The sequence below is a fragment of the Pholis gunnellus genome (assembly GCF_910591455.1).
Source record: "Pholis gunnellus genome assembly, chromosome: 18".
In the NCBI taxonomy this organism is placed as follows: domain Eukaryota; kingdom Metazoa; phylum Chordata; class Actinopteri; order Perciformes; family Pholidae; genus Pholis; species Pholis gunnellus.
This window is the reverse complement of record NC_136545.1, coordinates 10,944,947-10,960,256: the sequence shown is the minus strand read 5'-3', so window position 1 is coordinate 10,960,256 and position 15,310 is coordinate 10,944,947. Positions and strand designations below refer to the sequence as shown.

Below are 15,310 nucleotides of genomic sequence, written 5' to 3'. Positions count from 1 at the left end.
GAAAAGTCAAATACCAATTGTCCAAAAAAAGTTGTTATGATCCCAGACAGGAATATTTTTTGATTATATCTATTGCACATTCAAATCCTGACAATAGGTATTCCTGCGTGCAAAGATATAAATAATATACAAAATATTATAATGGAGGTATGTTAGTCTATGTGTCAGTGTATCAGATTATATCAATTTAGGCTTCATGTCGCAGTGAAAAGTTCAATAGTCAATGTCATATTTTGATACTAAATGTAATGTTTGAGTTTAGCAGTATGTGGCCCATTGTCTCCTAAACAACACATTACAACATATACTTATTTGATGGTCATGTACTCCCTTTAACGTTTAATCACCATAAACTGTCTGTAGAGGATGTAAATTAAATGAATATGATGTCAAGTATTTTAAAAGCAGCAGTTATTTTCACAAACAGAATCGTCCATGACGCACCCTTTCTGCTTCATGGCAAATACACCATCCCAAAAAAAAATGCAACTCACAATCTCTCTCTCTCTCTCTCTCTCTCACACACACACACACACACATAGGATGAACATATCCACGAAAATAGGAGGAAACACACAACACAACCAAAGAACTAAACATCATGCAGGATTACAGAACACATGGAAAATACAATTACTTAATATTTATTTATTTAATTTGTACGTTTGTCATTTGAAAAATCCTATCCAATTGAGCCTAATTTAATCTTGGTGCCAAATTTCCTTTGCTTTGTGTCACACACGTTTGGGGAAATAAAAGTGAATAATTGCTTCCTTAATTTATCCTCACAAATGATTCAAAACCACAAAAATATCACATTCTATTTTATTGCATTTTAGTACACAAAACATTTATGATGCACAGTCTATCAAATAAACTTTTTTGTTGAATTTCGTTTCATGTTTTTTAACAAAACAAAACCATTTCAGAGGAAAAAAAGTGCTTTACAGGGATTTACCATCTCAATAAATACAAGGACACTGAGGTCTTGTTGGATGCTGTTCTTCACACAATGGCCATGGCACTAAAATACAGATGCACACTCTCTACCCCTGCCAATACACACAGGCACGCACACACACACGCACACACACACGCACACACGCACACACACACGTCTTACTATGTACAACCCCAGTCTGTTTCATATTGTCCATATTGTACCAAGACACCAACACTCCATTTCCCTTTGTGCGAGAGACACACACACACACACACACACAGGGTGAACAAACAACATTAGAAATGATAAATTAGTGACAATACAATTGTTTGGAAACTTGAAAATATGTAACTAGTAACAGATTTTGTAGTTTGACTAGTATGCTCATCTCAGACTTCCCTTTGTTTCTCCGTCAAGTAACATGATCGCCTAAAATCAGTTTGCTTCTAATTTTACAGCCATAATTTAATAACACACAATTCCAGACTTTGTGCAATGTGATTTTCCTTCTTGATTAGCAGTCAAGATGCTGATTTTCTACCAACGGCAGGTTTAAAATCCTCGTAATTTGTTCAAAACTATAGAATTAAAAAACACTCAAATCTTTCTTTAGAGACAAATTACACTGATATTGTAATAAGCTAATTCAGTGCTGTAAGGTCGGAATAATTGAAACGATAAGGCACACAATGTTTCATTCTTTAACAAAAATCTAGTTCTACACCGCATTGCAGTGAAAATTGACCAAAAATGTAACACGGAAGTTTTTGTTTTTTGAGATGTCATACAGTCACTTTGTCAATCCGAAAGAAAATATTTCAACAGTCAACTTGTTTCATTTACATACATGTTTCCTTCATGGTTGCTTAGAGAGAAGAGAGAGGAGTCTTACCTCTAATGTGGTTTACTGCGTGTGACGGGCCCTTGGGCCAATATGACAGTCCCCCTTTACGTTTTCCCCTCTTTGTTTATCTTCAGTAATACCCAAGAGGCTTCCCTCCTGCGTCCTTGGTCAGTTTCATCCCTTTGAAACTTCCTCTATCAAGTTGAGGATGTATTGGTGGAGTGGAGGATGCTGTACATGTGAAGCAAAATGGGTCCTTTACGTGGCGTAAAATACAGTCAGGGATATTCCTGTCCTCAGGAGGAAAAATAACATAATGACGGATGTATCTTAGTTTTGCCTCGCTCTTTCCTGGGCAGGGCTCCTGTAAGATGTGTCTTTTTCTCCAATCTGACTCCTGCTTGACCTCCGGGTCAGGTTCGCAGACTTCAGTGATGGAGATCAAGGGTGAGGATCCGGAGGTTTGGGGGTCATAAGGGTCATAAGGGTCATAGTGGTGGAGCGCTAGCGGCTGAGGGGGAGCTGGGGCAGCGACATGGCCTGGTGAGGGAGACTCTGAGAGGTCAGCATGGAGAAGGGATGACCTGGGAGAGCACACAAAAAAAAACAGAAAATAAGAATTTTAAAATAGTGAAATAAAGAATATACTGTTTTAAACGTATCTACAAGGACGATCAAAAGCTAGACGGTTTATTTGACTATACTGCACAGGCTACAACTCACTGTCGATATACCCGTGAAGGGCCACCATGCGCGACCGCTCAGGACTTCCAAAGGGAGAGTAATGCAGCTCATCGGGCAGGGACGAGGGTATCCTGGACTGGAGGTGACCTGGGGGAGCCCCACCGTGCTGGGGCGTGTGCTTTTTGTGTCTTGCTCTGCAGTTTTGAAACCACACCTATGAAGACGCAATGTAACCAGACATCATGTAGCTATATTCTTAAAAACAAATACGTTGATTTATTTCAAAAGTACAATTTTAAGAATCATAAATGACAGACAAAACATTTCGAATATATCCTTTATTATGAATGTGTATACATGAACATTTTAATGTAATCTATTAGCAGTCAACACAATTTGACATGTCCTTATTTTATTCATTGCATGGCTGGATCAAGCCCCAGGTGTTTGTATGTTGCTGAATACACACAGCAACAACCGTGCCATAACATAAGTAAATAAATTAGTAACAGAAGAAAGTGGATATCTCTGTACTGACCTGTATAACTCTCCTGCTGAGGCCTGTCATGTCGGCGAGTTTCTGTAGCGTCTGGGCATCTGGATTGTTATCTTGGGCAAACTGAGCTTGCATGATCTGCATATTGAGGATAAAACATGAGCATGAAATCAAACGCTGCTGTTTCCACATTGGATTTAGGGTTAATGTGTAGCTGAGAGTGCTGCACCTTTACAAAATAAAGCTTCAATTTGTATTAAAAACACAGCTTTTAAGCTGAGATTGGTGCGACGTGTGTGTCTGACCTGTAGCTGTTCTGCTGTGAAGGATGTCCGTGCCCTTTTGGACGGTTTGGGCTGACTGTCTTGTTCTGTTGGAACTGCTCCCTCTAATGTGATACCATTACCTGAAAAAAACACAACGGCAGACATGTGAGACAACAGACAAATGTCTTTAATAAGAACTTGAAAAGAAAAAAAGATAGTCCCAGGAGATGTATTTCAACCACAGGTCTTAGACACCATATCATAAAGGGAGCTCTTGAGCTCTTGTAACATGACCACTGAGAAATCAAAGAGAAGCAGGCCAGACATAAACAATCAATGATACAAGAAATTGTACACATTTGATTATGCAGTCTTCCCTTTGCTTGCAAATTCAGGTAACCTCAGTTTGGGAGGACTCTTGTGCAAACGTCTGGACAGCCACAGAGAAACCAATTGCCAGAGCCGCTACTCACCACTCTCAGCCGCTCGTTTGAGGTTCTCCACCATGGTGTCGTAGTGGATCCTACACAGGACCTTATCCTCCACCAAGCCAAACTCCTCTCCCGTGGACAACTGCCTCTTACACGAGTAGCACGCAAAACATGCCAAGTGGTATGCGTTCCCCCTCGCACGGCGCACCCAGTCGCTGGCGTATATCTGCCGCCCACAGCGGGCACACTTAGTACCAAACCTACTGTGAGGGAGAGACAAAAGAGAACAGAGGCAGAGGAGGAGAAACGGGATGAGGAATTAGTGGTGCATTGATTGGGTAAAAGCAACATTTCGGTAGAGAAAATTGCTGCAGAAGATCATCTTTTAAATCTAATCTTAAAGCCATTCCAAGATCGTACACACATTATTAAACGTAATGAAATAAACATGCAAAGACGTCTTTTTCTTTGCGATTATTTTTGAGAGAGAGCTGAAGTTGAAAATGTGTGTTTTTATTCTTGACGTTTTGGCAGAGCTCAAAGGGTTTAAGGAAGAAACCCTGGAGGAGGATGTGGCCTTCAGAAAGGACTCCTGGCTGCGGCTGCAAGCTGAGCCTTGAATGCAAACAAACCAACACCTGCAATTTCCTGTATGATGCATGAAGGCCCTGACATGTACACATGCACACACGCACACGCACACGCACACACACACACACACACACCGGGGAACAAAGCAGCACACATGTAAACCAGGGTGGTTTTACACACAGCGGAAGATGAAGAGAGACTTGGATGACATCACTCTAGATCGCCCCGCTGTAACTGATAGCAACAGTGAGGTCAGGCGGCATATAAACCTAAACCACCTGACTTACTGTTCTGAATGGGTGGGTGGATGGAAGATAAATGGACAGAAAGTTATGGAAAGAGAGAGGCTATATGCAGGGAACGGGTTAGTCAGAAAATGCTTTAAGACAATTCCTAAATTAGCTCAAAACAAGACATGAATGTGGAAAATAAACATGCTCTTTTCATTTGAAGTATTTAAGGACAAAGCCAAAATAAACACTGCCATAGATCACAAAGATATAGTTTTTTTTTTAAGGCTAAATAGTTCCCTAAAACAGCTGGACACTGCATTTTTTAGAAAACATACAATAGCGATCAATGCATTTGATGGCAACTGTTTTTATCTGCGGTTCAATACACATTTGGTGTTTTAGCGAGTATTGACGGCAGCAGGACTGTGTAGAACTGACTCTAAATAAACTGCAGTGCCCGTGGTCATCGTGTCATGTGACCCATGAATGTGTTCATAATAGTTTTAGCACAACAATGTAGGTCTGTGGCCGAGAGGAATGAGACACATCAGGCTTTGGCTACACAGTTAGTTTGGGTCTTTTCATGGGATTTGTTGAAAATACCCCAAAATATGGAATAACACTACCCTCCTTTGACTTAGATTGGGTTCACTGAGCAGCTGGCACTGAGGAGTATCCAAAAAAACTGCACTTTAATGCAACGGGAATATTATATACATTTCCTGTTTTACACCACAATCAAAAGACATTAAGCCCCTAATTTAAGAACGCATTGTGGGTTTAATGGGTATGAAACGCTTTACATTTGAGATGTCATGGTTAGGTTAAGAGCCATTGTTAGGGTCAGCACCTGCCAATTCTGGTGAAGGAGGCAGGATTTGTAAGCAGCCTGTGAGAAAGCGCCGCCGCAGGGGTAAAACTGGGGGCAAGAAGCATAACGACGAACTGGTTTCAGCTCAAATTAGGAACATTTCCATACTGATGGGATTGTTTTGTAAAAAAAAGACACTGACAGGGGTATTAAGAGCTGATGGCTGACTCAACATTTTCCCGTTCCTGCTGCACGTTTCTTCTTTCTACGCTGCCTAATTTCAGCAGAGCAGAACGTAAAGAGCAGCGATACAGAGCACAGCATCGCCGACATGAGCCAAATTCAAAGAGCTGTCAATAGTTGAAAGGTATGGCGGAGGCAAGAACTGGAGAGGGCATGATGAAAAGAAAAGACATGGAGAGAGGAAGTAAGTGGCTGAGGGAAATAGCAAAGTAGACAGCATAGATGGCAGAGAGAGAGAGAGAGAGAGAGAGAGAGAGAGAGAGAGAGAGCAGGGGGACGGAGAGCACGAGGGTTGCCAAGTGAGTGGGTTTGGCAGTGTATCAGTGCACTCAAGTCCACTCTATCTGGGATGAAAGCATACTATAGCCCTGACATCCCACAAACTCGTACCCCTCCCCATGTATATGAGCTTGTTGGAGGGAAGTTACATTTTTCTGCTTGTATTATGGTCGAGAATATTAAATCATTAAATGCCTACTGTTTGAGGATCCACCTCTTATCTGTCTCATTCTGCGTCTGTTTGCCTGTTTTTATTGTCACTGTCAAGGTGACGCAACAATATCCAAATACATAACAGCATCATCTACAGCTGCAGGCCTGGCGTTCCTTATAACAAACAAATTCAAATCAGCATTAGAGCCGTGAGGCCGCGAGTCTTTGAGGTGAACTTGAAATACAATTAGCTGGCGTAGCACTTACAGAGCGCTTAAGTTGTCACAGATATGTGCAACTTAACAAACCCAATAAAGCCATTCCGGAGACAAATCGAATCCATGGCTTACTGTCCTGTGTGTGTGTGTGTGTGTGTGTGTGTGTGTGTGTGTGTGTGTGTGTGTGTACCGCTTCAGATTGTTATGGAGAATTCCAGGCTGTTTCTACAGTAAAAGAGGAAAACATTGTGGAACATTGTGGCTAATGTGGCATGACAGCTTGTCAGTTTCATGCTCCGAGACAGAACCCAGAAAAGCTGCAAATCATCCCGTGTTTTAACCCCCTCCTCCTCCTCCTCCTCCTCCTCCATCTCCATCTCCTTGGACCCCTCCCTCCCTCTACCCCGTCTTTTTTTTGTGTGTATCTCGTTTTGTCTTTGTACCAAAAACCTGGTGTTTATTTTGGAGCCATGTCAATCCTCATGGACCCCCTGCATCACTCACAAAAGGGAAAATGCTACACCGCATAACTCCTGTTACCCCCAGACCTCTCCTATTTGCTCCCCTTCTTACATCTAATCTTGACTTTTTTTTTTACAGTAATTCACCTGCTGCTGAAAGAGTGGCTTGAGGAGGTACACGTTTTTTGGATTATTTCTGATGTGCTATGAGAATACTATAATCTCTATTAGATTTGTCCTGAGAGAGTTATTGCGGTTTTAGGACGTGAGGTTCCTGTTAGGCCCTTCGTATGGGAATCAAAGACGGGGAAGTGATCGAAATACTTTCCAGAAAACATCTTTTAACAGATTTAAAATATTATCAAGCTTTACCGTATTAACCCTGCACAAGAGGAACCTTGATATTTTCATTCTCTGTTCTTTGAGACTGCAGTGACTGTGAACACGGGCAGTTTCCTTTGTAATCTGCTTTACACAATAAACAATATATTTAATTGCTTCGACTTGTCTTTATTTAAATGCAAAGCATTGTGTGACAGATGTCTTATTATAATTTCAATTAATTCAGTTTTTAATAAAACTCAAATCACCCGCTCTGTATCGGTTACTCGTCTTTGTTGCTATGGAGACCTAATCAGCTAACCAGAGGTGGGTTGATGAGTAATTATTATTACAACATGCACACACACACACATAAAGAGACACGTACACATGCATGCATGCACACATCTCACCCACAGAGTTCCCTACATACATGGACTCTGGTTACACTGTCAGTATCCCAGGGTGCCCCTGATTAGTGCAGCAACGCAACTTCCTGTGTGGCCTGCAGCTCACGGACGAGGATGATGTTTCTACGGAGTGAGGCGAGGGAGGGGTGCAGGGAGGCGAAGGGGGGTCAGGGGAGGAGGCTGATAAAGAAATGGGGTTTGCGTGTGTGTGTGTGTGTGTGTGTGTGTGTGTGTGTGTGTGTGTGTGTGTGTGTGTGTGTGTGTGTGTGTGTGTGTGTGTGTGCGAGCAAGCCCCTGAGGCCTGACATGGGTTTGAGAGGCACAGCATGGGCTCTGTCCTGCGCCCCCTATCCCGACATACACACACCACCTTCCTCCCCCCTCCCCATATACACACACACACGTATATGGAGGGAAACCCACTCTGATTTCCTGCTATTACGCCCCATTAAAGCAGCTGTCAGTCCAAAGCCAGATGAGAGGCTGACACAGATGAGGAAATATCTCCAGAGGTTTGGACTCAGCCCAGAGGATCTGGACTCGCTGTGGTGTTTAGCCTTGTATAAATCTGGCCTAAACCCAGATTACAGTTTATATTTACAGAGGTAGCCATTGTAGAATACAGGCCTCAGCCCTGCAGCAGAGCTTCACTGTTGCTGCAAGATTTTCTAAATCATTTCTTGTTTTCCAGTGTGACCAAGGAAATCTAATCCAAACCTCCAAATAGTATTACGCAAATGAGGATTGTTCTCCAGAGAATGTAGCCATATTGAGAAGATTTGCTAAATAGTTAGACCTTTGGTATATCTAGGCCATTAAATCAAATCTGTTTTGACTTTGCTTGACATTCTTATCTTTACAGTCACTCATCACATAGATATAAATACTATATTTTGATGTATGAAACGTCTACAGTAGTTTGTACCATTTATTAAAAATAAACAAATAAATGGCTATAGTGCCTGACAAATGCAGAGAGCAGTAACTACACAACCTCGGAAGTTGGAATGAAAAAAGGATTTGAAGTTTCAAGGCAACTTTGTCAAGCTAAGAACCTTAATTTACACCCATTGTCCACAAACAAAATATGTTCTGAGTTTATTTATATTTGAACAAATGAATCTTAACTATATGTGATTTAAATGTAGCTCAACTGCACCAAATCAATTTCACTGGAGTCGTAGGCTCGGATTGCAGTCACTGCTACTCTGCTAAGATTCAGGCCTCTATCTCTTATTTTTCTCCGTTGTGAGTACAGGCAAAAGCAAAAATGCATAAAGGGTGTTAAAGACCTGCACTTCCAGGCTCAAAAACAGCTTCTATCTCAGAGCCATCTTTGAATTGAACTCCATAAAAGACCCTCCACCAACATCATCCCACCCCCACACCGCAGGACTAAGGCTGGGATAGTTTTAAATAAGGACATTTATTTATAGGTCACTTCTACTGATGTTGATAAGTAACTTCCACTACTTATTCAAATCTATCTTTCTAATATGTCAGGGGCTTGTGTGATTGTGTCTAAGAGCTGCACAGCAAATGTTGTTGTACAGTGTGTGCAACGACAATAAAGACTTTGTGTTTGCTTCTATTTTAATTATTATCAGGATGCAAAACGGACCCATGATTTGAGCCTAAATGGGAAACTCCACGTGGAGAGCTTTGCAGTTCATGCAGGCTACTGTTGCAATCTATAGTGTGCCTTTACATGAAATACACAGTAATGTAATGGCCAAACTTCTAATCCTTATCCTGTTGGGTCGACATGGACACATTTATCGCTTCTATATTAAGGCATGCTTTTTACTCACAATAACTGTATTTCACATAATTACAGAGAAGGATTTCTCTCCACCTGCACCACTAATTGCTATTTTCTAATGCTCTGACATATTTCAAATCCTCTCTGCGAGTTAAATGCTGGCTCAGAGTCCAGTGAGCGGTGTCGAGGGCGAGAGGGGTGAGCGGTGAAGGAGCATTTAAATGGGGACGGGTGAGGTAAAATATTATTAGGATGTGGCAGAGCAAACACGAAAATCTCCATTTTGTGAAAAAGATTTGCAAAATGATTGGCAGCTGCTGGACATGTATAAATAAACAGAGATCTCGGTGTGTATTTGTGTGTGTGTGTGTGTGTGTGTGTGTCTGTGTGTGGCTGTGTCAGCGTGTGTGTGTGTCAGTGTGTGCACGTTCTTCAGAGTTGTAAATGGAGGCAATGTGTATTCTTGCTCATATGTATTCTTGCTCATATGTAAATGTTTCATATTCATGTTTTCATATTTAGAGGTGTGCACATATCTGTTTTATCTGTGTGTGTGTGTGTGTGTGTGTGTGTGTGTGTGTGTGTGTGTGTGTGTGTGTGTGTGTGTGTGTGTGTGTGTGTGTGTGTGTGTTTTTAGTTTGAATAGAAGTTACATTCAGGACAGAAACATGCTGACCAGGCACTCGGGGCAGTCTAATTGCTGGTCTGGAGGCCTGAGGGTCTGGGCTGGAGGACGACTAATTGCTGGTGATTATAAACCTCAGAGCGGTGGCTTGGTGTCAGGTTTCGATCAGACAAACACCAAAGCTCACACACAGCTCCAAGCAGTCACACATGTGCACACACAAACTGATGTGCACAGTGCATGTGTGTCCATACTAGATATCCACCAGCTTCAGGCTATACAGCACAGAATTTTACTATATGCTGTTGCTAGTGTGAACCCCATTTCACCTCAGATACCACACACTAAGATCACACAGGCACACATATAGAATCCACACACACTTGGTCAAAGAAGTGAATTAAACAACCACAAATGTATGTATTGAATGAATGCTACTGATGGTAAATGCATCCTTGAATTACAACAAATCAACATAGTCTCTATATTTCTCTCTCTTAAGAGCACACAGAATTTTACCCCAAGTGTGTGTGTGTGTGTGCGTGTGTGTGTGTGTGTGTGTGTATGTGAGTCTCTTTATGTCTCAGTCTATTTGTTTATTTACTGTACCGCCCTCCCATCTTGCATTAAAAATAAATAAAAAAAGGTTGAGCAAAATCTATACAACAGAGAATGACATGAGTATGATACAGATCTGTAAAATTTTATTATTTATTGTACTTGAGTCTGAAGACAGAATTTATTATTATTATTATTATTATTGTTGTTTTGTTTAAATGTTGCTTTGTTTGGTTTTCTGAAAATTAATGACAAGAATGTTTTATTATCAAGGACAAATTCTTCTATTTCACAATTGATGGATGATGAAGTGCCCCATCGATGTACAGAAGTAAATTAGAATAAAATCTAGGCTTTTTCCTCTCTGTTTTCGTTGCACTAAACGTTTTATTTTCCTATAGGGGCCGACTAAACTCAGATAGCTGCACCTTCAAACGGGCATTTCCGGTGATTTCCGTTTGCTTTAAATGTCCCTCTCGAAGTGATAAAACAACCACCGCGCGCTTCGTGGCACGTGGTGCATTAACGGTGTGTTCATAAGTCAGCGATCGCTGCTTTGACCAACAAAATCCTCTCCCAAAACACAGCCTACAACCTACACAAACGTCCATAGATAGGCCGGATCCATTTAGGCTACGTTTTTAAGATTAAGCACATACTTTTGCAAACGTCTATTCAGTGAGGCTAGGTATTTATTTTTCTTTTTGTAGCTACTGGAAATGTTGTGTTTTAGATAGCCATAATAAAAGTACGGATCGTTCAACTAGACTATTATTTTTTTACACACTTTGAGACGTTTTTGAAAAGGTCTTTCAAGAGCACATAAGGCAACCCGCATCCATCTCAAGGAAAGAGAGAGAGAGAGAGGGAGAGAGAGAGAGAGAGAGAGAGCATGAGAGAGGGAGGGAGAGAGAGAGAGACCTGTGTTGCAGGGGAGACGTTGTATTTTGAAAACACGGTCATAAACTTACCCTACCTGAAATAATCCATTTTACAGAAGATCTCTTTGTTTTTGATGTAGCAGCTGCTGTGCTGACGTAGCGACGTCCTGCAGACAGAACACTCCAGGCAGCGCACGTGCCAAATCAGGTTGTTTACCTGTAAAAGAGACAGCATCCATGTCAGACCGATGATAGATCACTGCATTAATGCCTCCCAGTGCGTCTATGGCGCTGAGTATCCTAAATGACAACATTTACTTCCTTCAACATTAATTCATTAGGCCGATGCCCACGCAGTTAAGCATTGAGTATAGCCTCGTAATACGTCAAGATATTATTACATTAAAAATATCACCTAATTATTTATATATCACTTGCATATCTTACCGTGAGGTTCAATAATTAATTCATATAGCTATAGGCATATTATCATTTATCATTTTAATACTACATTTTAGGGAGTTTTAGTGAGTCTGTGGTGCCCAACTGTCACTTTATGGAGACCTTATTGTGTTTTTTTGTAGCCTATGTTTTCTGATATCAACACTGTATTTTTGTAATACTAAGACCCTGGGGTTTTGCTTAGAAATTAAATAATGAGCCTGTACAATGGCTGGAGTTCATTTTTCCGAAGTAATATTTGCTGCTGAAATGCATCCATTCTTAATAATAAGAAACATCAAACCCAAAGTATTCTGCTAAGGCCTTAGCTACATTTTCTGGCACAGAGTGGAATATTTTCGATCAACAGCAATTATGATATCATTTTATAAAAATGGAAAAAGTAAATGAACATTAATTGCCAGACTAATTTGTAGTGACGACTGAAAATGTATTGGAATTATTTTGAAGGTTTACAGATAGCAAAGCCATGTCGCTGCCTAAACAAAAATAAGAAATATTCAAAATATTATTATCCAAAATTAGCCCAATTATTTGGTCGAGAGAAGTCATGTCGTCTGCCCTGTAGCCTGCAATAAGCTGTCAGAGAAGTTATAATCTAAATGCAATCATGTTCATTTTAATTTTTTTTTTTTTAAGGTGATTTTATTTAACAAGGCATAATTTATCATAACCATTTTAGGACTTTTTAAATCAATAACAAATGACGTATTACCCTTCAAACATATATTAACAGCATCGGTCAGTGTGAAATATGCAACTAGCATAAATAAATATAAGCACGATTTTTACCCAAGAAAAGGAGGGCAAAATAAAAAAAAAACATAACAGTACTATCAATAATGAAGACCAAATAAAATGCTGCACAAAAGAGTTGTTTATGTATCAGTTCATACATGATCAATTATAGGCTATATGTAGCTATTTACAGTTAAATTTGTTTTTTTTTCAGAAAAAAAACGTGTATTTTTGTATAACGTTTGAAACTAGTATTAGAGATGATATCATAATAGAACGAGATTTCGACACAACAAAAGTCAATTCGCACTTCCTGACAAACACCCATTTGTGCGCGAGGGAGGTCTGTTTTGGTTATAAGCAAGCGGGCGCACGCGACAAGTCAGGGCGTATTGACAGTGAAGCTGTAAAAGAGAAAAAAAAATCAAAACATCCCTGTTGTATCTCCGCTTTATCTTGATGCCTAACGTATTACGGTGCAGATAACAGGGCATTCATTTAGAGACAGGCTTTGCATCGTTGCAACGTTTATTTTACAACTGAGAAATAATTATAAAATTATTTATAACAAGCTATTTCCGTTTGCCAGTTACATGTTTGGGCAATATCTAAAGTTATGGGTGATATTTCCGTCTTATTCTTATTATTGAACTGTGCCTGGTTTTTATTCAGTGCAAATTCTAAATTAAGGACCCCTAAAGTTCATGTTCATTCCGGTGCATCAGCGTAACACAGCAGGCCTGTCCAAAACCCAAAACAGGACCCGAGTCAACATGGCACCCTCCTTCACTCGCTCCTGTGCGTCTTGTATAGACAAGTCATTTGCTGTTAATGTGAATGCCAGCGTAAAAAAAAACAACTAAACAAATAAACAAGACACCCCAGAAGAAAATAGTCCCTGCTCTGACCAGACGGGCAGTTCCAGCCTGTTTTACGGTTTATAATCGGCTTCTCACCTTCAGCAAGTATCTGTCCACGATATCCTGACCACAGCTGGCGCACACATTCTTCCCGGTGGACGGCACCGAGCTGGTGGTGGAGATCGGCGAGCACACAGACGGGGTGGACGGGGTGCTGGGGGACGATTGAGTGTCCTCCTGCTCCATGTTGGACCGCTGGGATTCTCCGTCCGAGTGAGACTGCAAGAGGGCATCGGCACAGCTCAGTGACACACACACACACACACACAGAATAATCCCCACAGTGCCAGTTCCATGATGTGGTCTACATCAATGCGCGCAAAATTCGCACGTGTTAAACAGCCCACACAGATGCAACAGACGCACTAAATGATTCCGACATTAAAAGCAGTATACATTGGCAATAAAGCTCTCACCATTGGCGCGTGTTTAGAGTCCACACTGCAGCGCGAGGCTCCCGGTGTACTCTGAGGCTCGGTGGAGATCACCTATAAGACAACGCTCAGTAAACGGCAAGTCCTCATCACTTTCCCCGTCTCATGCTCAGCTGAGAAATCCCCCGGGAGACATTTGCAGGCAGCTCTTCAAGGCTACTCCTATATAAAGTGGTTAAAACCGCTAAAAGGGCCCCCGCAACAAAAGGCACATTTTAATGAAGCTATTTCAATTTGGATTGATTTTTCCCTGCCCTTAACCCGCGCCTCTCGGAATAATAGTATTTTCTTCGCAATCCAGGACACGAGAGTGGAGGGGGGAAAAAACTACCTGTAATTACAAATAGCTTGAACCGCTATACGGATAAGAGGGACCCGGAGTGTCAATTTCAACTGTCAATCAGAGAAAGGCAACGGGTCACCCAAAGAATTGCAAATTTGATTTTTAATGGCTGTAATTAAAATCTAATTCTTCTCGGGCGAACTGGCAGCGCTCGAGAGGCTCGCGGACCGCAAATCACGCTATTCATAACAGAGAGGCGCGTGCCTCTTCACAGCGGCTGGCGCGTGCAGCTGATCTCAGTACACAAGCAGTGATTCTTGTGACATCACAGAGAGACAAAACAAAACGCACACAGGATGCAAATAAACGGCAAGTTTTCTCTCTCTCTCCCTCTCTTTGCAACAGCAGATAGATCCTCTGAGCGCTCAAGAAAGAAGATAAACAGTTTGGTAAATCAAAATGATTTCAAATTGAGGTCTACGTATTGCATCGTTATACCACAGATCGCTTGCTGTACGTCATCACAAATGTAATTAATTCCGTATAAACCAAACAGTGAAGGCCCACGCGGTGCATAAGTGGGGTACGTCTCCAATTTGAATCGTTTACGCACAAAGTTGAAGCTCAGCCGTTTCCAAAGTGTTAGTACCTTCTTCGTGGGAATTCCTTCGGACAGAATATTATTTCCCTCTGAAAGAGGGGACAAAACTTCATTTTTCCAGTACATGAACCCCTGGAGTCTCACAGCGTTCAGTGTCTCCAAACTCGGTGCGTGGAATCAGAAGACTCGGCGATGGGCGTCAAAACTTGTACCATCCGTACCATGCATGGATTCAGTGTGTAACTGGCGCACAGCTTTGTTTTTAACGCAAAATGCTCTCTGTCTCTTTTAAAACGCTGCTGTGCGCGACGGTCTGACTGCTACTGACACAAACTACAGAAGGTATGAAGCCAAGCAGAGGCGAGGAGTTGCTTGCTGCTCCGCCGAGAGCCTTATTTAGAACCGAAAGAGTTCTTCCTTTCCACCCCGTTTCCCCCTCTCTCCACTTTTGGGAAGGAGTCTGACTACAGGAAGTGAATCAAATTGAGGGGCTGGCAGCTTTTACTCCAAGGCTTCATAGGTGCAGGGGAGACTGCAGGGCTGCAAAAGTCGACGGGTGCGCAGAGAACCAGAGTGTCTCTGCAGAGGGGCAGTGAAAGTTTGTGCGGCTCGCTGGCCTGCCTTATAGTTAAAGAAGGGGGAGGGTGAAGAGAGAGTTCCAT

At 41.6% G+C, this 15,310-nt stretch overlaps 1 protein-coding gene across 1 annotated transcript; it reads right to left on the bottom strand.

Annotated features, from left to right (window-relative positions):
• Positions 1-2,291: 2,291 nt before the first annotated feature.
• Positions 2,292-14,774, bottom strand: lhx6a (LIM homeobox 6a; the record flags this gene model as incomplete). The annotated part of the gene is made up of 9 exons (XM_079178440.1): positions 2,292-2,371; positions 2,511-2,685; positions 3,010-3,105; positions 3,273-3,373; positions 3,707-3,927; positions 11,306-11,427; positions 13,367-13,549; positions 13,747-13,818; positions 14,697-14,774. 9 exons carry the CDS (start codon positions 14,772-14,774, stop codon positions 2,292-2,294), a joined length of 1,128 nt encoding a protein of 375 aa, XP_079034566.1.
• Positions 14,775-15,310: the final 536 nt, after the last annotated feature.